General features: G+C 30.2%; 3 protein-coding genes across 14 annotated transcripts; all 3 read right to left on the reverse strand.

Annotated features, from left to right (window-relative positions):
* Window positions 1–710: 710 nt before the first annotated feature.
* LOC111284558 (aldehyde dehydrogenase family 2 member C4) lies at window positions 711–5,847 on the reverse strand. Of its 2 annotated transcripts, XM_089747134.1 has the most exons (9): window positions 5,660–5,847; window positions 5,337–5,479; window positions 2,470–2,853; window positions 2,288–2,377; window positions 2,033–2,206; window positions 1,656–1,793; window positions 1,433–1,570; window positions 1,276–1,337; window positions 711–1,201 (listed from the first exon to the last, which is right to left on the reverse strand). In XM_089747134.1, the coding sequence occupies exons 1-9, from the start codon at window positions 5,769–5,771 to the stop codon at window positions 928–930; spliced, it is 1,515 nt and encodes a 504-aa protein (XP_089603260.1). In that variant the 5' UTR covers window positions 5,772–5,847; the 3' UTR covers window positions 711–927. The 2 variants fall into 2 exon arrangements, with proteins under 2 accessions (XP_089603260.1, XP_089603261.1); XM_089747135.1 differs by lacking the exon at window positions 1,656–1,793.
* A 6,003-nt stretch (window positions 5,848–11,850) lies between these two features.
* LOC111299092 (FRIGIDA-like protein 4a) lies at window positions 11,851–15,902 on the reverse strand. The gene is made up of 3 exons (XM_022894056.2): window positions 14,853–15,902; window positions 12,901–13,076; window positions 11,851–12,785 (listed from the first exon to the last, which is right to left on the reverse strand). The coding sequence occupies exons 1-3, from the start codon at window positions 15,706–15,708 to the stop codon at window positions 12,213–12,215; spliced, it is 1,605 nt and encodes a 534-aa protein (XP_022749791.2). The 5' UTR covers window positions 15,709–15,902; the 3' UTR covers window positions 11,851–12,212.
* Window positions 15,903–16,384: 482 nt separating this feature from the next.
* LOC111299093 (casein kinase 1-like protein HD16) lies at window positions 16,385–23,117 on the reverse strand. Of its 11 annotated transcripts, none has more exons than XM_022894062.2 (19): window positions 22,959–23,117; window positions 21,937–22,034; window positions 21,653–21,840; window positions 21,194–21,319; window positions 21,029–21,102; window positions 20,874–20,943; window positions 20,716–20,771; window positions 20,528–20,599; window positions 20,350–20,444; window positions 20,191–20,257; window positions 19,834–19,963; window positions 19,507–19,725; window positions 19,282–19,412; window positions 18,637–18,811; window positions 18,453–18,543; window positions 17,949–18,106; window positions 17,680–17,868; window positions 17,205–17,310; window positions 16,385–16,732 (listed from the first exon to the last, which is right to left on the reverse strand). In XM_022894062.2, the coding sequence occupies exons 2-18, from the start codon at window positions 22,031–22,033 to the stop codon at window positions 17,251–17,253; spliced, it is 1,998 nt and encodes a 665-aa protein (XP_022749797.1). In that variant the 5' UTR covers window position 22,034; window positions 22,959–23,117; the 3' UTR covers window positions 16,385–16,732; window positions 17,205–17,250. The 11 variants fall into 11 exon arrangements, with proteins under 11 accessions (XP_022749797.1, XP_089603265.1, XP_022749794.1 ...); XM_089747139.1 differs by having other exon boundaries at window positions 16,385–16,735; XM_022894059.2 differs by having other exon boundaries at window positions 21,937–22,064.
* Between the last annotated feature and the right edge of the window lie 1,521 nt (window positions 23,118–24,638).

Here is a 24,638-nt window from a genome sequence, read left to right on the forward strand (position 1 = left end):
ATAAACGAGCAGCCTCAGGCAGTGCCGAACCCAGCCGCACTGGCTAAGACGAAGTGGGTTCTTGGGCTGAAGTAAAGGGCAAAGATCGGGAAATGATTTGAAACGACGTAGAATAATAAATCCTGGTGGTGTTTTAAGTGTTTTGAACATATGTGTTTGTTTTTGTGGTTTGGATTTCATGGAAGAAATAAAATTTTACTAAATTTTGTTATGAAAGTATAGAAAAATGTTTAATTTCGAGTTATTTTGTGTGAAATTTTCAGCTTCTATTTGTATTTTCATTGTGTTACGAAGTTCCACCCCTTGAAAATCTTAATTTTACTCTCACAAATTATATAAAAGGAGATTTGTAAGATAATGTGTACTGTTTGTATTAAAAATGTGTAAAATACAAAATTTATTATATTGATATATAAATATAAAATATATTTTTTTGTCGAATTTACATATAATTTTTATTTTTTTAACTATATCATTTTTTTTTCTTGTTACTTTTATATCCAATAGCATTGTGTAGGGTCTAAAATAATTACCTTTTGCCAAAACTGAAGCTTCAATTTCAATACTATAAACTGAAGAGGTTTGGATCTTAATTCAAATTTGCTAAGTGAGAAAATACATTGGTAATACTAGTATAAGTTTGGAACGGTTACTAAACTTTTGATTCGCTAAGCACTTAAAATTAATGAACTCATAAGAAAAGAAGAAAATAAGGTAAATGAAGAAGCACTGCTTTATCAAGACAAGACATTATCATGAAACCAAGCTAAAGTGTCACAACCCAAAGCACATTGTTGACTGATTGCCCTACAAAACAAGGTATAGCTCCCCTGGTCACTGCTGTTGAAATCACCATGCTTATTTTTTTTTAACTTTGTTCTCTTAAAATTACATTTCAGGTATAAAAATTTAGTAAAACTACGAGGATTAGTGCCAGGGAGAATCGTGAATGGGAGTAACAACGGACTTGATTTGGAGATACTGGTTAAGGGCGTCCAAACCATAATCCCTTCCGAAGCCGCTCATCTTATATCCTCCAAAGGGGCAATCCAAATCCAACGCAGTGTAACAATTGATCCAGATGATGCCGGCACGGATCGATCTCGACACGGTGTTGGCCACGTTCAAGTCCTTGGTTATAACCCCAGCAGCCAGGCCATAAGTTGTGTTGTTCGCCCTCTTAATTGCCTCTTCCATAGTTCTGAAATCGCCGTTAATTAATTAAAATGGCAAACAGCAACAGCAGAAAGGAGAGAACATTTACAGACTACTCACTTGAACTTCATCAATGACATTACGGGACCAAAAATTTCTTCTTTTGCTATGATCATGTCTTCCTGTGTACAAGTTTTTGGATGTAATTAAGAATCTAGAGCAAAGTTCCAACAACATCATAGTTTCAAGGTTCTCCAGGATTTGTTAGAAAATGTACCTTAACATCAGCAAATATCGTAGGCTCGATGTAGTATCCCTTCTGCCCGAGATGCTTGCCCCCTGTTAGCAGAGTAGCTCCTTCTCTTTTGCCATGCTCAATGTATGATAGAATTTTCTCGAATTGCTTCTTGTCAGCCTACATCATATGAAAGCCAATGTTGATCAATTAAAGGGAGCTACATAGATACGTATATATACGACTTAACCTTGATTACTCTTACTTGGGGTCCTTGATGAACTCGAGGGTCAAAAGGGTCCCCAACAACCCATGCATTTGTCTTCCCTACCAACTTCTTCACAAATTTTTCATAAATATCTTCTTGCACATAAATACGAGAACTTGCTACACAAATTTCTCCCTACAAATTTAGAAGATGAGAACAGTTAGTACAGCTAAATTTTTCATGTCATATTAAAGTCTGAATTGTAAAATTTTACTTGTTATAGAACTCAAAACTTAATAATTATCTTAAAACATAACATTTAATAAGATTTAAATCTCAGTAATCTAAATATATATTTTTTTATTCTCAAACAGTGACTTATATTCTACCCTAAAAAAAAGTTTAACTTGTCATAAAAGGCACAAGTGGCCTACTTTGTTGAAAAAGGCACCGCGGAAAGCAATATCTGAAGCCTCGTCTATATCAGCATCATCAAATATTAACAGGGGTGATTTGCCTCCCAACTCTAGCGACACTGACTTCAGATTGCTTGCTGCAGCTGCTGTCATTATCTTACGTCCAACTTCTGCAGACCCTGTAAAACTCACCTACAAGACCCAACAAGATGAGCTAATATCTCCATTCAATGTGAAAATTCTTATCTTAAATATGAAATTAAAATATCCCACTTTGTCGATGTCCATATGAGAGCTAATGGCAGCTCCAGCAGTCTCTCCAAATCCATTTACAACATTGAGCACTCCATCAGGGATGCCAGCCTGATTTGAACACAAACAAGTTATAGAAAGCCACATTTAACACTAATTTTCCTTTTCAGAAGAGTTCAAACTTATAATCCAAGCTTGATTACCAGCTTAGCAAGATAAGCATAATAAAGAGCTGAAAGAGGAGTCTGCTCAGCTGGCTTGACGACCATGGTGCAGCCTGCGGCTAATGCTGGGGCAACCTTCAAGAAAAACAAGATGGTGGGAAAATTCCAGGGAATTATATGTCCTACTACCCCAATGGGTTCCCTGAGAGTGTAGCCTTGAAGCCCCTTTGACATTTTTAACACTGTTCCATGAATTTTGTCGGCTGCACCTGCATAGTAACGCAGAGTGCTTGCGGAACTTGGGATGTCCAGGGCCTTACAATGAGCGAACAGCTTTCCCCCATCAATGGTATCCAATGCAGCTAATTCTTCTATATTTTCTTCAATCAAGTCTGCAAACTTCATCATGATCTTTCCTCGCTCCTAACATATCCAATTTAAAGCGAATAATAAAAAAGAATATAATAAATTTTTTTATCGGAAAGAATGCACTAATAAATTAGTTGTGAGAAAAATGGCAATATCTAGCCCTCTATTTTTTGGCATGTGAATATATATATATATATATATATGTTTTGATGCATTTATAATCAATCTTCTATGTAAATATTCGTGAACAACTGCATACATAATTATTTTGATGAGAGATTACATACGCACCAACTACAATTACAATTAAACATATTTCAGTATATCAAAAGATACCATTAATTGATCCAAAAAATTAAATAAATCAAATAAAATCAATATAAATTTGGACTAATTAACTCACAAAATCCTACAATAAATATACTCTGATGAACTTAAATATTTTTGAAATTTTTATTTGATATAATGTTAGTAAAATTTTTTAATTTTATAAACAGATTAAAAAATCACACATTCCATATTGTAATATGCCCTATGAGTATGTATCATTTTATTATTTTAGATTATGAAATCTAAAAATTTTATTATCAATATAATTGATATTTTTTCTTAAAAAAAATATAAATTTTGGTTCAAAAACTTTAAAAAATAAATAAATTATTTAATCTTTTAAATGAAGATAAAATAAATCATAAAAGATAGTTTACGATAAATAATTATAAATTATACATTTAAAATAATATTAATAAACAACCACTAATAAAATTTAAACTTAAAATATATTTATCAAAAATATATAAATTTTAAACAATTGAATTAACCATCTATTGGTCTTTGAAAAATATATATTAACGCATTAAGAAATGTTTGACTTAATAAAAAAGTTTTAGACTACGTGAAACTGTTAATTACTTCAAATCTCCGTCATATTTATGGTCAATTATTAGCGGTGGCGTTTTGTCATTTAATGGCGTTGAAAGACGCACGACTGACGACACCCCGGAATTTGTACATTGCCCGTTTTGGTTTTGAAAACTTGTCCTTGTTTGGTTCCAGCACATGTTACGACCAGATAATAAATAATTCAGGTCGTATTTTTTTACTTTGAAAACAAAATTTACATGGTGTCCGATACAAGCCATGATGTGACCATCCAAAAAATTAGATGTTTACTTACTATAATTAGATGTTTATATTTGACAAGCAGTTAATTTTTTTAAATGTGCAAGTGATTTCAGATCATTCATAATTATCAGTTTGAAAAGTGATTTAGTTCAAAAAAATTTTATCAATAAAAAATATATAAAATTAATAATATTTAATATTACAATATAATATGTAAATTAAAATTTACTTTTTGTCAAAATTGTAATCATTTTTATACTATAAATTTTTATATTTTTAAATTAATATTGATTGTAGTAAGTTCAAAAATAAGTTAGATATTTTTTATATTTTATATTATAATATAATCATTTATTTTTTATTATAATTTCAATAGATTAGTTTTATTTGATAATTCAAAATTTTTTACATCATTTATATTATAAAAATTAATTTACTTATCAATAAATTAATTATATTTTATTATAAAGTAAATAAAATATTATTAATTAACATTTTATAAATTATTATCTTTAAATAATATTAAAATCATTAATATGTGCAATTATTATACATGTATGATTATTTTTGTACTTTCAAATAAAATAATGTTTTAATTTGAGTGTTGCTAAATGCACTCAAATCTTTTTCTCTTCACATCTCAATTTTTTTAAAGTAAAATTACTTAATTATCTTTTATTTTTCACATAAATTTTTATAAATAACTTTTTAAAAAATCATAAACTTTTCAAATAATGAAAATTTGGAAAGTCATATAACCTTTCGAAAATAAATTTTTAAAATATTATAAACCCTTTTGAAAATAAATTTTCAAAAAGGTTTATAACTTTTTGAAAATTCATTTTGAAAAAGTTTATAACTTTTGGAAATTTATTTTCAAAAAATTATATGATTTTTCAAAAATCATTTTCAAAAAGTTATAAAACTCCACAAAATTGAAAGAAGGGTAATTAAGTAATTTTATTTATAAAAAATTTTGAAAAAAAAAAGTTTAGATGTGAAAAAAAAATAAAGGTGCATTTAACAGCACTATTGAGTTTTAATAATACCAAATATATTGATATTTAATTAGTAAGACTTAATAATTATTACTCAAATAAAATGATTTCAAATTTTAAGATTATTTCAATAATTAAATTATAATGATAATTTTTAAAATAATATAAATGCAGTAAGAGTTGGAAGGAACTTCATGTAGCAAAATCATACACACACACAAAAAAAACAAAAAAAAAAAAGTGGTTAAAACATTGGAAATATCGTTTACCATAATTAAAATTGGTAAGAAACTTTCTTTAAAAATTTTTGAAAAAAAATCTAAGATGAAAATGGTGGAAAAATATGCTCGGATGCATAACAAAACAAAAGGATTCGGATGTGGAAAGGAAAAGAAAGTAATTAGTTAGACGCACAGAGCCAGACAAACGAGGCCAAGGGCCATGGTCAAAAGCATGACGTGCAGCCTTTACCGCCAAACCAATATCCTCTCCATTTCCTTCAGAAACTCTTATTATCACCTCCCCTGTTCTTGGGTCAACTGTCTCGAACGTTTTCCCTGGTGCAACCAAATCATTCATTAATTTTTCTTGATCCCATTGATTAACAAAAGATGTTGTTTAAACTATTACCATAACCCACAAACGAGAAACATGATTGAGAGACAGAGGACAAGAAAACAGAGCAAGCAAATTGGCATATGCTTCAGAGAAAGAAAAGCATGGAAATGGAAAGTTACCTGAAATGGAATCGACAAATTTGCCGTTGATAAAGAGCTTCGTAAATTTTATTGGTGGAATCTTGACGAAAGATTCAGACTGATCAGAACTTCCGTTGCAATGACTGGCCATTTCTCTCTCTCTCTGGTTTACCGAAAAGAAGAAGAAGAGCTTTTATCTAATTATCCTTTTTTTTTTGTGGCCAATGTCTTGATCTCCTCGCTCATTTCCCTGTATATAATGCGCGGGGGATTGATTGAGCATTAAGAAAATCCATTAGTCTACGTGGATTACTTTTTACATTGAAGTCAAATTCCACGATATTTTCTTTTTCTAAAACAAAGAGGCGAGAAATTCCATGTCTCGCTTTCCTGTCAGGTTCCTACATCATGTCAGATTTTTTTAAGTACAAGACAGGGGTCGCAATTTTAAAATCGAAAAAAGTTTATAAACTATATAATTTAAATTTTAAATTTATTAAATATTATTTTTTAAATATTGATATATAAATTAAATGAGTTAAATTTTAAATTTGTTTTTTTTAAATTGATATAGCCTCTCGAATTTAAAAGTTAAAATAAAATAAAATATATATTATTAATCACTCAATTATGATTGTATTATTAAAATAATTACTCAATTTTAAAACTCTAATTTAGTTGCTAAATTTTAAATAAATATTTTTTATTATTCAACTGTTAATTTCTAATAACGTATTAATGTAATAATATTACATAACTGTTAGGGGCACATGACATTACCGTATTATATGATTTGCTACATGACAATATTGACATAATGTATAAAGCTTGAAAAATAAATTTGTCGGTTGAATGATGTTACATGGCAGCTGATAGTTAATGTGATAATGCTACATCAACACACTATTAGAAACTAGAAATTGTGACAAAAAATTATTTATTCAAATTTTAGTAATTTAGTAATTATTTTAAAAATACAATCATAATTGAATGACAAATAATGTGATTTACTTTAAAATAAAATACTTGTAACTATGTACACTTGATTATTTGTTGATGCATATTTTTTAATTACTCAAAAAATTTTGAATTTTTTTCAATTAAAAAAAATAATTATTTAAGTTTGACTTTTCTTTTTAATAGTGTATAAAATAAGATAATCACTCAAAAAACAATGATGATTTACAAAAGATAATTAGATCATTATGTTTAGAAAGCATTCGATGGTCTTACATAATGGTGATCTTATATCATTAAGAGGGATCACATCATTGGTTTATAAGGTGATATAATTTCTATACAAACAAATGAAAATTTTTTATTTCGATGTAAAATGATATATAAAATTAACAACAGTCAATATCACATATTTAATATATGAATTCAAAACTTACCTTTTCTTAAAATTGTAATTATTTTATATTATAATTTTTATATTTTGAAACTAATATTCATTGTAATAAGTTCAAAAATAATTTATACATGTATATATTTTTAATATTTTAGATATAATTTGATTTTTTGATTTTCCTTTATTGTGAATTCAATAGATTATATTTATTTTATAATTTAAATATTTTTTACATTATTTATATTATAAAAATTAATTTACCTATCAATAAATATTTTATTAATTTAATAATTTTAATTATAATGTATTATAAATAAATAAAAATATTATTAATATTTTATAAATTAGTATCTTTAAATAACATTAAAATTATTAATTTATGTAATTATTACAATATACATGATTATTTTTGTATTTTTAAACAAAATATTATTTGATTTTTTGCAATACAAAATACAATGATATTTGATTTATAAGAATTAATAATAGTAACAAAATAAAATAATTTCAAATAAAGAGTAATAAGATCACATTAATAATAAAATCATCTCAATAATTACAATATCATAGTGATCATACAAAAATACTAAACACTACCATTGAGTTTGGTTAATTAAGTGTTTATAACTATAAATAAAAAATAATCAAAATATTATTTTTTGAAAAACTTTTTACATAATACATTATTGAGAAAATCTGAACATGAAATATAAAAACTCCACTAATTGTGGATGGGATAATTTAAAAAAAAATTAAATAATTACAAGTTTTATTTTTAAAAGTAAATTTTGATTAAAAAATTGGTGATTTTTTTTTATAGATGTGTTAATTTAAAATATTAATATTTATAATTATATTGTTTGAATAAATATTATAATAAAAAATAATAATATTAGAGAAAACATTTATGATAATATCAATGAAATCATAATTGTCGTCTTGAACTTATAGTCTTCCACAGAACAATAATAGTTTCATCACTTTCCAGGCGAATCCGTGCCTTTAAAACAATCAACGATTCATTTTGTGCGCAAACAGAAACTATTAAGGCAGTCAACTGGATAGAAAAATAATAATATAAAAAATTGAAAGAGAAAAAAAAAAGAAAAAATGCATTTTCATTGGCGTGCTTGATTAAAGGGATAAAAAATGTTTTATCGATTACTTGATAGAGACGAGAAATAAAAAAAATTAAATTTATTTGACTTTATCATTATAATTTTTTTAAATTAAGATAAAAAATCTAAATATAATAGATAATCTTATAAATATGCAACATGTATTCACAATTTTTTATTTTTGGCCTCTTATTTTTTAATTTAAAATGTTTTATATTTATGAATAAAAATGAAAAACGATAATCTTTCATTTTTTTTCTCACTTTTTTTTTTTTACTACAAACGCACTTAAAAATTTATTTTTTTTCACTTTCCGACCTTATAAAGCAAACCATAAATGTGTTACACAAAAAGGGTAAAGCCAAGTCTGAACATGCCATAATCTGTGTGAGAAAACATTAAAATACATATAGTAGTGCTGTACTGAAATGCTATAAAATCAAAAAGTCTGAAGATTCGCAAGACTTGCAAATCATTTTCATGATACACCATTGCAAACCAAAATCCCTATACAACAAATTTGTTATTATTATTTTTTATTTTGATTTTTGTTTTATAAAAAATAAAATCTAAAATTTAATTTAATTAATTTATATAATTATTTTAAAAAAATAATATTTATATTCTAACAAGTTTAAAGTTTGAATATCGATATTTATAACTTATTTCTCTATCTCCGTAATTTTTTTTTTCATAAAAAAAGGGACAATAAGCTCTATTTGACTGGTTATTACTAATATGTTGTATTATCGTTTGGTTTTTCTAATTTACAGCTGCACATGCATAGGCAAATTCACCTTTTGTGGGAGGGTTTATACAGACACTCTTAAAAATAAAAAAAATAATAAAATTAAAAAAATTTCCTAAACACCCTTAAATATTGAAAAATAATAAAATTTGAAAAAAAAGAGAGATCTGAACACCATTTTCATTAATAAAATTAATAAATCTGAATTATATATATATTATAAATAGATAAAAAAAAAATCCTACAATGTCACTATACACATGCAAGAAAACAGTAGATAGGAATGACCTAAGAATGCATGCGGTGACAATATTATTGACATTACTCACCAAATTGTTGAAATTTTCAAAGTCAGAAAAAAAAAAAGAAAGAAAGAAAGAAAAAGTAATAGTCTCGATGGATTATGTCTGAAACCAATTGTTAAATCTACCATTGCATAGACAAACCGGATTGTCGTGCCGGCTATTCCACATGGAAATAAGTTTAATCTATGAACTTTTATTATCTGTATTCAAAGCGTTTCAACTTTTAATTTGACCGTTAATTTCCAAATGAAAAAGGATTAAATGCCCTTTTTCCTGAAGTATGAAAATTTGTAATAGAAAACTTTTTATGTGGAAAAAAATGCAAAAATTTTAGCCAAGTGAATTGAATCAAATGGATAAAATCACATGGATAATGGAGCGACACGTATACTAAAATAGCAAGAAAAATAAGTTGCTAAATCCTGACATAAGAATTGAGTTAGTCTAAAAGTGTGAAATTGAAGTAAATCATGAATTAATCTAAACTTTAGACTAAAATTCAAGAATCAATTATTACAATGATAATATCTCATATTTAATAAATATTTATTTTTTATAATTTTATATTTAAATTAAATTTTTTACTTACTATCAATTAATTTTAAATTTTAGATTTAATATGATATCAAAATTAAAATTTTATTTTATTAATTTTTTTAAATTTAACACTTAATAGTTTTATTTTATTTTTGTTTATACATGATAAAAATATATTAAAATAATATCATTTTACATCTAATTAATATTTAATATTTAATTTTTTATTATCATTTTTAAATTCATCATTAAAAAAATTATTTTATTTTCACTTATACATGATAAAATTCAATTTAAATATAAAATTATAAAATATTTTAATTTATTAAATATGAAATAACATACTTTAACCACAAATATTAAAATTATGGTTTATTGCGAGAATAAGAGTTGGCTGAGTTGGCATAAATCTAATATTTCAGTTGTAAATTTTAAAATTTGATTTTCGACGAAAATTCAATGTATTTAAAAGTAAGTTCTCATTAATATTTCACTCAAATTTATTTTTAAATAAATGATTTGTGAATTTAATATAAATTTTATTTTGAAATCTGCAAATTTTATTTTGAATTTAAAATAACCTCCGGCTCATCTTAATATATATGTTTTAAAAGGACAGGATTCTTGCTCAAATTAAGCTTCTTCATTGCAACCAAATCGTATTTGTATCCCAACAAAAAGAAAGGGGATCGTCTTGTTCGTCCGTCTGTCCTTCGGCCGAATGAATGATGATTCGTCCAACCGGCGGATCCGTTAGTGGGGCCCTCCATCTGCTGTCATTCTACTCTGGGTCATCCAACACTGTTTCGTCAAACTGACTATTTTAATTCACCACAGCCGTAGAAACACGTGGAATGTCAGCCACTTTAACATTTTCAATAATTTTTTCTGCCATTTAAGGTTTTCGTTCAAATCTTATCACTTCATTCAAAGTCCAAGTAATAGTTGTACGGATACTTAAATTTTAAGAGAAAAAAGTGATTTCAAATAAAGTGACATTGAAAAAAAAAAAGCGAGAGTATTTTGTTTATAATTTTTTATAATATTATAATTATTTAATTATAATATAAATTATGTCAAAGTTTATTATTTATAAGCATGGATTTGATATAAAATTTTGATGATTTTTATTTAATTTTAAATTATGGTTGATTAATTATGTTATAATTATTATAATTGATATACTTTTAAATGTAATATTTAAAAAATATGTGATTCTTGAATTTTGTTAAATTTAAAAAATATAAAATTTTTGTATTTAATTAGAATAATGTAAAATTATCTAATAAATATTTTTACTCTATTATTTTTATAATATGCTAATAAAACGTGACATTTATAATATGTAATACGTAAATAATATATGAATAAATAAATAATTTATTTAACATGTAAATTGTTCATTTAATATTTTTTAAATTGTTTAAGTAAAAATATTTTAAGTTTTATTGTACATATAATAAATTTTATATGTAACAATAAAATTTTATCATAATATAAAATTTTTTTATATTTTCAAAGAAAATTATGCTTTCAATATTAAAAATATTATTTTTGTTGAAATTTAAGAAATCTAAAAATAATGTTTCTCACATTTTTAATAAAGCTCGTATTTTTTAATCTTAAAAACGTTTTTTTTTTATTGAATTCTGAGAAATAAATTTTTTATATTTTAAAACAAAATTCACGTTTTTATTTTTTAAAAATTTATTTTATTGAATTAAGAAAATTAAATATAAAATAATATATAAAATTATTATATTTGTAAGAAAATAATGTTGTCTATGTAATTAAGTCATAGCAAATAGGACAGTTTTCATGTTTTCTTTGAAATCTAAAAAATACTCTCAGAGAGGGAAGAGTTTTTGATTCCTTTACTTTTCTCTTTTTGGACGTTGTTGAGATTGTAAAATTCTTAACACGAGAAAAAGAATTTTCAAGCAAATTAAAAAATCAGATAACAAAAATATAAAATTTCATAAAAAAAAATAATTTAAGAGGAAAATAGCCCCTATTAAACGCCCATCATATTGTTTTCATTCCTTGTTTGCCTGGAAGTATATCTTCTACCCTTTGAAAAGAAGAAAAAAAATTAAAAAACCAAATCCTTGAATTTGAGATTAAATATTTTCTAGATAAAACTTTTTGGCCCTTGATCAAAACTTTCCATATAAAAGAAAGAAAAAGTAAAGTGGGTATTCACACAATATTTAATTTTCATCCTTCCAACATTGTCTCTGTCAATGTTTCTAACAAATCAGTATCACAATGGAAGAATTTATATATCTTCACTTTAGCTTAGTCATATAAGTGATAACATTTCTAGGTCATCTCAAAATAAAAACAACGACAGAGAGCTGGGGCAGGCAGCATAGATTTTCAGGAATCTGAACCATTTCTAGCTTTTCCTTCCGCGGGAAAAAGATGGTCACTTATTCAAACAAAAAAAGGAGTACAAGATAAGGCTTCCAAATGCAAGTACACCAATGAGGTCCACACAAAATTTCCCAGTCGTCTGGTTACAGCTTCCACACTATTGGGTATACGAAGAAGGCTGATGCGCAGATGGTGCAGCAGAGCCATAGTCATATGCTCCATAGCTAGGCTGACCCCCATAAGCACCGCTGCTCCGATAACCAGAAGCAATCATGTTATCGACAGGGTGTGAGTAGTGCTGTTGAGTAACTGCAGCAGGACTTTGAGAGTGTGGCACACCATATGCTGATGCATAAGGAGCAGTAGGGCCCTCAAAAACATTCTGGCCACCATAGGTGTACGGTCCAGAATATCGTGCAGCTGGGCTATGCTGTGCAGAGGGAGCTGGATTTCTGCGACTAAAAGGGGGATAGGCATTTGAAAATTTAGATGCTTTAGCAGGACGGAAAGCAGGTGGCCCACTGCTCCGGCTGCTACCAGCATTATGGCCCCGCTTATTTTGAGGCTTCCCAGTGGCTGATGAACTCTTTTTCCTATCTGCCCTGACTTTCTCCAGCTGAGTGGCTCGCTTTCTTAAGTTATCAACAGAGAACTCTGATTCAAGCTTATGGTCTTCAACGCATTTGATAATAGCTTTGATTGAATTCAGCTCCAAATTGTTTGACTCCTCCTGCAAGATCAACTACCTTTAACCTGCGGGTCTTTACTAAAGGTTCAAAAATGAAATTCTACATACATGATGTAGCTGGTATGTTATTAAAAGATACAAGGGAATGTCTTCGTACTGTTGCAGCTGCGGTATTATTTCCATTCTTCAGTATAGTGGTTGCATTCTTTTTGGAGTTCCGGAGATGGGACTTAAGCAGAGAAACAGCAGAAAATCTCTGTGTCAAGCCAGCCTCCGTGGCAAAGTACACTGCCTCAATCTCTTTACCATTCTTTATTAGTTCATCAATAATATCTGAAAAGTTCAGAGATAATTCAAATCAAGGAGGTGCTATTTAAGTGAATTCTCATACGATGATGACAAGAATAAACCAATACAAACAATACATCATCTTTCTCTTTGTGATTATTTGCTTATTTTATTGTACCAGCACAAATTTAAAGTAAAAGCTAAAAGAAAAACACCCCTTTCCAGAAAGGAGAATCCTTTGTGGATTCTGGGATGTATAAGACAATGCAAGCTATATTTATCTACCTTTTACCTCAGTTAACAGTAGTTTTTCATGATCTTTACCTCAATTTAATAGTTTAATAGATGCCTTACATGAGAAACACAGCAGCATAGATCTTTGTAACTGCAAGTCAGAGGTGGTAGACAAGACTAACATGACAAATGTGTTTATGATTTATTCAAGAAATCAGAAAAAGAAACCCTTCAAAATACAAAACAATAAAATTGTATCTCTATCTTATTACAGGCAAAGATTTGATAAGTTTTACATTCCAAATACATTTGCCTAAGAGGACATTACAAGAGCACTGGACCCAGTGCCTGTGTGCATGTGTTTTCAAAGTGTCTGCACATAAAACTCAAGGCACCGCATGGCTAATGCCTGACATAAACCCTACGTATCTTGCCAGCATTGGCATACATCGAATTTATATCTTTTTGGATAGAGAAATGCAGGGCAAGCACATATTCCAAAATCCATCTGTGCAACCACAAACCATGCATGCACACATGCATATATGTATGTATGTATGGAATATAATGCAACTGCATTCTCTGCCACCTTGTAATGCAGGTGGAATGTGATGAAGCACAACTTCTGGCACTCTTGAGATACATACAACTATCATCTAAAAGAGTAGAACATGGGGAAGAGGTGATTTGTATGTCTACTCTGCTACCTTGTAATGCAAGTGGAATGTGATAAAGAACGACTTCTGGCACTCTTCTGATACATACAACTATCATCTAAAAGTGTAGAACATGGATAAGAGGTGATTTGTAAACCAGCTGCTAGACATGACAAGTTCAAGTAATGATGCAAGGAAGTACAAGTAGATTCCATAAAGGCATAAAGCTTTCAAAGAATGTAAATAGCTGGGTGAGTTATTAGCTAATTAAAGCCCCGACCAAGATTTAGCTTAGATAGGTTAAATAAAAACCTTTACTATTGTAGATTTAGATATCTTGTATAAATATTGATTACATAGACCTTTTTCAAAGTTATAGGTAGTTAACTAGATAACATGGTGTGAACATGCTTTCAGTGTCCGTTCAGAGTGACCATTTGCAAGGCACTGCACTGTAAATCCACCATCTAAACAGCAAATTTGAAAAAGTAAAGGAGTTATCATAGATGAATACTAGACAATTGCTTTTAGCAAATCCAATAAACTGCCACCAATTAAAATTTTCAAAATTCTATTTGCATGAGTGGATTCAATCCCCAACTATTATCCCAATTAGAATGTTTGATATAAATAAATCACTCATGATGCAAATCGAACTAGTCCACTTAATCTCCATGAATGACACAAAGCAATCCTACACTACCCAATTGCTGGGATGAATTGCAAAAAGTGCGACTTGAGGTACAAAGCTTCTAACAAAGTTAAATATCTATTCCCTAACCACAAATAATTTAATCTCAAAACATATATATATTTTCACAAATTTATTATCCTAAGCAAACTGAAAGCAAAAACAAAACCACATTAACAAAATACGTTTGAAAAAAAAAAAAAAACCTTAAAACTACCCTTTGAAAAGAAGAGCACAAACCTCCTATTTTATCACCAAACCCCAAAGCAGCAGCAAGCTTAGCCATATCCCTCCGTGACGCGAAATCCACAACCAACTTCCTCAAAAAAGCTTCTTCAAACCTCTCTTTCAACTCAAACCCAACCACCATTTGCAAAAACATAACCGCCTCCGCTGCCCCAACTCCTTCTCCCTCCCCATCCAACTGCCCTTTCCATTTCTCAACCACCTTTCCCGCCCTTTCTACAGTGCTGCTCGCAAACACCGGCCTTTTCCCTTTTTTCTTCTTCCATGTCGCTTCCGGTAACAATGCCTGAACCAATATTCCGCATGCCCATCTCTTATCAGTCAACCCTCCCGTCTTCCCAATTTTCTGTGAAACAAAGTCGTCAACAGCTTCTAAAACAAGCCTGGGCGGGTCAACGGCTTCGGATAAAGCTTTGGAGATCTCAGCTCGTAATGAAACGGATTCTTTTCTTTTGGAAACTATGAATTTAATTAACGCCGTGGAGTCCATACGGCGGGAAAGGGATTTTAATGATTCGGAGAGTTGGGTTGAGGTCATGGGGTTTCTGAATTCAGCTAAAGCAGATTCTTTTTGGGCCTCGATGCCAGCAGTGGCGGCGGATTCGCGGTCAGGGATGGAGGACTCGCTTAAGGAAAGGGACTCTAGGGTTTGGGAAGATGAGGAAGAAAGGGAGATGAATCTGGAGTCGAGGGATTGAGATTTTAGGGAAAGGGAATTTTGGAGGGAAGAGAAATGGTTGGTTAGGGTTGTAAATAATTGGGTGCATTTGGATAGGATTGTTTTCTGGGATTCGAGATCGTCGATGAATTTCTTAACTCTGTCAGTTGAAATGGCCAGCTCGCTCGACATCAGCGATTAAAAAAAAAAGCGACGTTTCAGTGGAAATGGAGGAAAAACCCTAAACCCTTGGCGTAGGGAAGAACAGCCGCAGTGTCCAACAGTGTTTCCTTCTCTTGTCTTGGTCCGGTAAGAGAGATTTTGTTTTCCTTTTGCTGTAATGAAGAAGATCGATTAGTCGATTCTAAACGACGTCGCTCCTGTGAATGTAAGAAAAGGGCTTTTGCTTGACTAATGGGCCAAGTTTCTATGCAAGAACTTGGATATGAAAATAATTTGCCGGAAAGGGAGTGAATTAGGACAAAAATCAAATATAAAAGAAGGGATCACAAAATTTTATTATTATTTTTTTTTTTACAAAATAGATCACAATATAAAAAATAAAAAAATATAAATATTAAAATTTAAAACTCAAATTTATTGAATATCATTTTTAATAAATAATTACGTAAATTAACTGAAATAAATTTTTTTTTTTTTTTATATATTTATGGAAACTCTGGTAAAGACAAATTTAGCGTATATTTTTATTTATGTGTAGTTAATGTTGGTACTATACTTGCTTGTAAGCAAACTCTGATTTTTAATTTTTGAAAATAACCCATTTTATCCCAAATTTCTTTAGGTAACTTTATACTTTTCATGTTATGATATACTTAAAAATTTACAAGTAGGAATACTGATTAAATTTCAGCGGGGGCAAAACTAAAAGTTGTTACTTAAAACTTGTACGTGGTTACATATACAAACATGAAGTTTTAGGATGATTTCAGCCCATTTTAAAATCAAATCTCGTGTTTTAGTTCTAGTGATCAAAGTTTAAATTCCGACAACTTCATCTACAAAAATAATAAAACCTCTGGTAGTAAGTATGATTTACATTCCACATCCTTTGGGCACTTTACAAACTTGGGAGGTTTGAAAAAGCCTTTGTTTGCACTCTGCCCAGTTGAAGCTTTCTACATGCTAAATGGTGTCTCTATGCAACACCAAGACTTTCAGCATCCTCCAAGGCGACAGCCAACAAGCAAAATATCTACTGAAACAAATGGCAAAGATTAAACTCCCTAGTATAATAATAAATGTAAACTTTAAACCAGTTTACATTATAAAATAGGGAGGCAGGTTTAAAATGTCAAACATGCAAATCAATCCGCAGACATGACATAATGTCTAAATAGTAAACAACTGTACCAAGGGATCTTAAGAGTTATCATCCAAGACATCTATCTTCGGGCATCCAGAAAACAACAAGGCATGACAACAAATGCAGTGAGTGAATAAATGGACAAACGAGATCTAATTTATGCTTGATAAACAAGGATGAAAGCAAAATCGTGATAACATGCAAGGGAAATTTAGTTTCCACCCATCAAGTATTAACAGAAGGAAAGGTTAAGCCGCAATGAAATGGAATCCTCACAAGACTCATTAAGCATTCTAATTTCAAGGCCTCAAACCACATCAATATTTGATTGACAACCCAAGGCTGGATCAGAATACTTTACCTGCCTTCAACTTGTAACGGCAATTGCTTGTTTCAAATACCAAACTTCAGGACACTGTCCTCCCATAGCAAATTGATGAAATATACAGATTTTTCAACCATTTATCCTGCAAAATGGATAAAAGCAAGAATCATTAGCAAGTGTGGGATAAATCAAATAACTAATTCGAGTTTACTTTCTTAGTGAGTTAGCATTCAAGAATTATAAGAAAATATATTGTGTAAAATAAATTCTACCGGCACGCAATCTTGAGACTTGACAATTTGGAGCTAAAACTAGATTTACATCTATGTGAGGTTCACCAGATTGCATGGCAATGACATCATAAAGAAGTTTTCAAGTCAAGTTTCACAGTTCGAAAGATAATATAACCCACGTCACTGAAAGACTGAAAGACCTCTTCAAACACCAAAGATAGTGGTATAGATACTATCATACACCATTAAGGAAGAAAAATCATGCAAAATTAGATTACCTTTACATGGGTACTAGGAAAAGCAGATGTACGCAAAGTTTCTTGCATTATATCTTGTGATTTTCTCTTAGGTACACTAAGAATGAATGCAGCTTGGTCCTCTGTAGCTGCTGCTGATGTAATCCGATATCCTTTTTCCCATCTTCTATGAATACCCTCACTTGGATAAAGGAAATCAAGTTCAACAACCTAGTCAACAAGTAAAAGAAGATGTAAGTGAATGCTGCAGTATCATATGATTGAGTATCATTAGACTGGAATTGGACTACCTGACTAAGATAGCCTGCATTTCGGGACATAACAATGCCCCATTTGCTGCCTGCAGTGGCCATTGAGGTCACAGAGAAGCCTTCTTTCCACTTCTTATTAATCCATTTGAAAGGAAATACATCACTAACTTTGTAGGACTGCTGTGTGTAGGGAGTACCTTTAGTAGCAATGAGAAAAAGAATATCAGCATTACCAGCATGGAACTTTTACAACATAATTGCTGGATATAGTTCACAGAGATTTGATTGATTAACATGATAATCACGACATATGAATTTGTCTATTTGTCCTCATCTCAGAACTCAGCTTCAGCTGAACATCAATACTACATCAGTAGCCAGAAATTACAGGCCCACAGCCTTATCAGTTTTGCATGCATTTGCCACACTAAAAATACCAACTTATCTCTTATGAAACAACTCACCCTTTTGGATAATTTATCTGGTGAACATAAATACTAGAAAAATTAAAGCAAACAAGAATCTCAAAAAAGCTTTGATTACCTTTTGACATAACAACCAATGCACTGCCATTGCATGCACCGGCAACTGAAGTGATGTAGTAATTCTTGTCCCACTGTTCCATTATCCACTCCTGATCATTTAATCAGTAAGACGGATAAACTTCCTCAGACTTTGATAATCAGAATAATGCAACTGAAAGCTAAAACTGAACAGTTATTTCTACCTTGTGCAAAAAGATTGGTGATAACTCATAAACCTGAGATGTGAACCCTGTCCCTGCATCCATAACAATGGCCCACAGATTCAATGACGATGCTACACAGCTAATATACAAGCCATCTTCCTTTCCCTTCTCCACGTGATGGTAGAGTCTTGAATCCATAACATTGTAGTGATACCTGCAATAAGTAAGGTGAATTCTTGATAACGAAGAAGAGTCTAATATGAAAAATGGCAGGAGATACCATATTCTAATAAGAAGCAGCCATGGTTGGCTTTCATGACCTTTTTACTTTTCATTTTCTTTTTCTTCTTTATCTTTTTTTTTTTTAATTTTTTTTTTAGGAGGGAAGGGGGTTGTTTTCCATAAGCTGGCTACATAATGGAGTTTCTCCATGAAGATAGGATTCAGTTCTAAAATCGTCTTGCCACTTTAGATAGTGGAAAGTTCTAGCATTTGTATCCTATTTCACTTTGCCTTCATCGAGAAAGGTCAAAAGTTACATTTCCATAAGGGCACTGCCCGATTCCATTCAAATGATATGTGAAGCATAGGAAGCAGCCAAAACACACAAATGCACTGCTAGACACAGTCAGAGAATGGCAGCTTATAACACATACAATATCTTTCATTGAAGAGAATTTTTACCTCTGCTTCATCGAAGTTCTGGAATTATAGATTGAGATCCATTGAGAAGCAGGAGAACCTAGCCGAACTTTCTTCTTAAGCTGCTCAGCATTTTCCAACTCAGCAAGTGATCTTCCCCTTTTTTGACCCACCTGATGCATTAAGGATTTACCAACAAATTCTAAACAAAAAATCTATTTAAGAAAAGGTACTGCCACAACACAAGATAAAATGCCAGGTAATAACCTTAATAGCTCCATCAATTTGGATAGGATGTATTAATGAATTGAAATCTATGCTATTATGAAAAAGGGAAATGAGCTTTGAGTAATTGGGTTCTTCGTCAAATTTCATATTGGTCACAATCTCGAGAAACTGTTGAAAAGGAGGGGGACACAAGTAACAAAGCATCTCAGGAGAAGTTCCCATCTTCTTCTTACAAACAAGAAATCCTTTGTTCTCCCCCTGCAGCCCCATAATACAGCAAAACACAACACATTAATGGCAAAAGACAGCAATTAAGCTACAAAGTTCTAATTGGAAATACAAGGTGGAACAGTTGAATAAACTTACAATGTAACCTTGCCAAGGAAGCTTTCCTCTAAGTAGAAATATGAGTGTATAAGCCAATGACTCAAGGTCATCCCTTCGACTCCCTGTCCTACCCAAATGAGCATGTACACTTGCATAACGTACAGTTCCCCTAAAATAATAATAAATTCAAATTGGCAATCTAAAGATTCAAATTCTTGCCTTCCTTCAGTCTGAAGTAAGAACAGGCAAGTAGGCTGGGAAAAGTATGCTAACTACTTAATAAAGTCTAAACATATATATCTACAGAAATAATAAATAAACAAATATGGAAGTTCTCTGACAAATGTTCATGTTCACAACATAACAGAAGCAGCCTTATTGCTTAGAGTCAGTTACCTAAACACATCAGGCTTTTGGTCATAATCAACATGACGTCCAGAAGCTGCCTCCTTCCATCTTGAAGCTGAAAAGGATCAAGAATTATAGGTCATTACACAATATATGCATAAAATGGTAAAGCATCTCCAGTATATAAGGAGTGGAAAGAAGCTGTACCCAAACCAAGATCAATTAGATACAAGTTCTTCTCTTTCGAGGTCCCAGGCTGGCCAAGCAAAAAGTTCTCGGGCTTAACATCTCCATGTACAAAACTGAAGTGGAGAAAAGAGATGTGGAGAAAATACAACAAGCAGTAAAAGGAGTGAAAAAATGGAATGCAACAATTTTGAAGTACCCTTTCTGATGAAGCTGCTCAAGAATTGATATTGCCTCCACTGCTATACAAGCAACCATCTCTTCTGTCAGCCTATACCAAGAGCAAAAACAAGATATAGTAGCAGCAAAGTTTTACATACAAAAAACTCAAAGCATATAATTTTAGGAAAAATGAAGGGGGAGAAAGTGAGAATAATAGTTTCGTACATTTGGTTGTTTGAGTTCCAAACATCCCATAAACTTGGACCTAGCATATCCATGACCTAGATTCACAAGATTCAAAGAAACATCAAAAAAGACTCTTCATTTTTTTCCTTTTTCCAAAATACGACAGTTGATTTGAAATTCTTTACTGAGGAACTCACAAGGATGTAGTAGTCTCCTAGTTGACCTTTGTAATGAACCAAGGGAATTCCATAACAACCATTAAGAGTGCTGAATGATAATTTTGAGACAGGAAAATAAATTAGGCCATAAAAATTTGAACTTCAAATGACTGCAAGAATGAAATCTGCCGTACCTGTACACTTGCCACTCATAAGGAGGACCAGAACTGCATCCTTTACCGTTTCGATGCTCAAATTTCAAAGCAACCTGCAAAATGAAGCAGGACAATGGCATTAGCACCAGAATGAACTTCCAGTGAATTTTGTTCAGGTTCACTGGAGCGCAAGTGAAATAGAACCTCAAAGGCATCAGGTCCACTGCACCCTGTGCCACCAGATATCCTTCTTCCAACATAAACCTGCCCAAAACCCCCTTTACCCAGCTTTCTATCTAACTTGTACACAGGAGAGTTACCAAGCTGTACCTGTCAAAGGAGAAACAGATGGAACATTAGTACAAATCACTTGAAAAGACTTGGCACATGAAATCTGAAGATGAAAACTTAAGTATAAGTGGTCAGATTTGACCATATGCAACACTTATGAAATCATGCACAACCAGAAAGAAAGTGCCTCTTCTTTTCTTGATAAAGGGAAGTAGGAATAGTTGAAGCGGTTGCTTAGGCCTGTATGGTCATTTACCTCCAACAGTTTGACATCCCCACCCACTAACACAAGACATATCCATTATCATTCCAGTATAACAACAGCAAAGTAGTGACCCCAGAAGGCAGATTAATAACAGAGAAAATCAGTACCCTTTCAGGAAGTGGATTTGTGCTTCCTTCTTCCTCAACAGCAACCAATCTTTCTGCGCTTTTCTCAACTACCTGCCTTACTGGAAAGTTTATTCCAGGGCAACCCCTGCCACAGGCACCAGGACCAACAAGCTTGCCATTGTCATCCTGATTCATTGCTCTACGCCCTCTACCTCTACCCCTACCAGCTGATCATGGATTCATATTATACAAGGAAACAGCAGGTAAATTGGATTGATACAAAACATAAAAAATTTAAAGATCAAACTGAAAAGAGTTATTACCAGCACCACGCCGGGCAGATGGAACTAAGGCAGCAGGGCTCTCCTGGTTGTCATTGATCCTCTTTGATCGTCGAATTCCACCTCTCAAATCTGGCATTCTTTTCCCATGCAAAAAAGGAAACCTCCTCCTATCAAACCATTATTCACGATATTTTATTTAATCATCAATACACCCCTTAGTTAAAATCTCCAAATTTCCAACCAAAATATATGCTACCCACAAAAAGCAAGTGACAATTATTTAAATGGATAACCATAAGGTTTAGCAACAATAAGAAACAACAATCGCACAAAATAGGAATTCATAACATATAATAAAATTAATAATCCATTTCAATTTTATTGCAATCTCAAAATTCTAGTTCATCAATTATATATCACGAAGCCAGACCTAAACTGATAAGTAACCGTAGGCAAATTGCGTACTTATAACATAAAAAACTAAGTGTAGACCATCATCCAAATAAAAATGCAGTGCAATATCAGATTCATCCAAGCTGCAAAACCTACACTCTGATTATCATTGTAAAAACCAGAAAACCACCATTGATCTTTTACTTAAGGCCAAAATCCAATTACCCAAAACTGAATCTAAATCAATTACAAACAATAAATATCATCCAAAAACCAAACAACAATCTGTTTTTAGAAAATAGTTTGAAACTTTATAAGTCAGTATTTCTTTTTTAACAAAAAAAGAAAATTTAAAACTTTAACAAATTTCAGCATCAGCTCTAAACAAAAACCTGATCAAACCAACATCAATTTGGGTACTCACAAATCAAACGATCATCCAAAAACTGACCCCTAACAATAAAAAGATTCACATTTTTCTATAAAAAAAAGCATAAAAAATCAATACCCAGAAACCGATTGCCATAAAACAATGCACCAAAGAAACAAAAACATTAAAACATACCCAAACCGATTTGCCTCTTTTACTGGGGTTTTCTTTTTTATTGCTCTTGTTTCAACAAAGCCAAAAGACAAACAGATAAAACGGAGGGCTTTGATATATATACCTTTTTATTACAAGAAGAAATCGAATGACGCAAACAAATCACGTGATTTAAAAAGTTTGGTGCATGAAAAAAATTGAAGAGTTGATGAAAAAATTAATGCGATCGAAAATTTTCTTTTTTAAATGGAAAGAGAGAAATGACGGTAGGTTACTTGAAGCCAGAAAGAGAAAGAACGAAGGAGGCAAAGGCATGGACATGGACGAGGGAGTGCCCACGACTTACTACGTAGGATGCCAGTAAGAATTACGTGGAAGGCGCTGATTGGCTTCTATTTTCTGATCATGGGTGGGTAAAGTAGCGTATCTTCCCCCGATTTGTAAAAGATAAAAGAATAATGTTTGTTTGAGATTATATTGAGAAATATATAGGTTAAATATGTAATTTGATTTTCTAATTATATTATTTTAATGATTTGATATTTATAAAACAAAAATTTAAGATTTGGTATTCGAATTTTTTTTTGTCAATTATTTTGCTTTGACTAACACCATAATTAATTAAAGTATTGACATGATAACTATTAATTAATAAAAATGTGTGACATATTATGATATTATTAATTATTTTTTAGTCACATTAGTTTAACATTAACAAAATTAGTGGGACAAAATGTTAAAAAAAAACTTTAGATATTTAATCATTAATTTTTTTATAAATTCTAAATCGTTAAAAAATCATACAATTTAGGGACTAAATCACATGATAATCCTAATATATATTTTGAAAAATTAAAGTTTATATGGTAAATTAATTCACATTAAGAGGCATTTGGTTTACAAATATTTAAATTTCAGAATAAAAAGTGATTAAAAAAAATGGTATTGAAATAGAATATGCGATTTTTAGATTTTGTTAATATTAAAAAATATAAAAATTTGTTGTTTGATTATAAAATATAAAATTATTTAATAAAATCTTTAATTATATTGCCTTTGATGACATTTGAATAACACGTGATATTTATAATATGTGACACGTGAATAAACAGATAATTTATTTAAATTTTTATTCATTTAACATATAAATTATTCATTTAATATTTTTGTTAAATTATTTAAGTAAAAATTTAAGTTTTATTGCAATATAATACACTTAATAATACATTATATAAATGTAATAATAAAATTTTATCATAATATAAATTTTTTTTTATTTTTAACAAAAATCATGCTTTTAATCTTAAAAATGTTATTTTTATTAAAATTTAAGAATTTTAAAATATTTTCATATTTTCAACAAATATCATATTTTTGTTTTAAAAGCATCATTTTTGTTGATTTTTAAATACTAATTTTTTCATATTTTTAATAAAATTTATTTTTTATCTTAAAAATATCTTTTTTATTGAAATTTAAAAATTAAATAAAAAATAATTTATAAAATTATTACGTTTTTAAGGTAAATAATACTTCTATATAGTTTGAAAATAGAATAAAATTTTCACTTTTCTTTGGAAATCTAAAAAATTTTTAAGGAGATGAGAATTTTTTATTCTTTCTAATTTTTTATTTTTTCACATTATTAAGATTGTAAAATTTTTAATATGAAAAAAAATTTTAACCAAATTAAAGAATCAAACAATAACAAATTAGATTTTGAGTGAAAATTTGATTTCGAAAAAAGTGATGATAATCAAACGTGGATGCATTTTTCACATCCCCATTTAGTAATTCACCTACT

This window comes from Durio zibethinus, chromosome 18 (assembly GCF_047325235.1).
Source record: "Durio zibethinus cultivar Kanyao isolate XHJ-2024 chromosome 18, ASM4732523v1, whole genome shotgun sequence".
Classification (NCBI taxonomy): domain Eukaryota; kingdom Viridiplantae; phylum Streptophyta; class Magnoliopsida; order Malvales; family Malvaceae; genus Durio; species Durio zibethinus.

Coding starts and splice junctions, on each gene's coding strand:
- LOC111284558 (XM_089747134.1), bottom strand. CDS start 5,771: ATGGCCAGTCATTGCAACGGAAGTTCTGATCAGTCTGAATCTTTCGTC. Junction 2,378..2,469: donor ATGCTTATCTTGCTAAGCTG/GTAATCAAGCTT, acceptor TGTTCAAATCAG/GCTGGCATCCCTGATGGAGT. Junction 1,202..1,275: donor ATGTCATTGATGAAGTTCAA/GTGAGTAGTCTG, acceptor CGGCGATTTCAG/AACTATGGAAGAGGCAATTA.
- LOC111299092 (XM_022894056.2), bottom strand. CDS start 15,708: ATGTCGAGCGAGCTGGCCATTTCAACTGACAGAGTTAAGAAATTCATC. Junction 13,077..14,852: donor GTTTGGTGATAAAATAGGAG/GTTTGTGCTCTT, acceptor TGAACTTTTCAG/ATATTATTGATGAACTAATA. Junction 12,786..12,900: donor ATAATACCGCAGCTGCAACA/GTACGAAGACAT, acceptor TTGATCTTGCAG/GAGGAGTCAAACAATTTGGA.
- LOC111299093 (XM_022894062.2), bottom strand. CDS start 22,033: ATGCCAGATTTGAGAGGTGGAATTCGACGATCAAAGAGGATCAATGAC. Junction 19,726..19,833: donor TTCCTTGGCAAGGTTACATT/GTAAGTTTATTC, acceptor ATGGGGCTGCAG/GGGGAGAACAAAGGATTTCT. Junction 19,413..19,506: donor AAATTGATGGAGCTATTAAG/GTTATTACCTGG, acceptor TTAATGCATCAG/GTGGGTCAAAAAAGGGGAAG.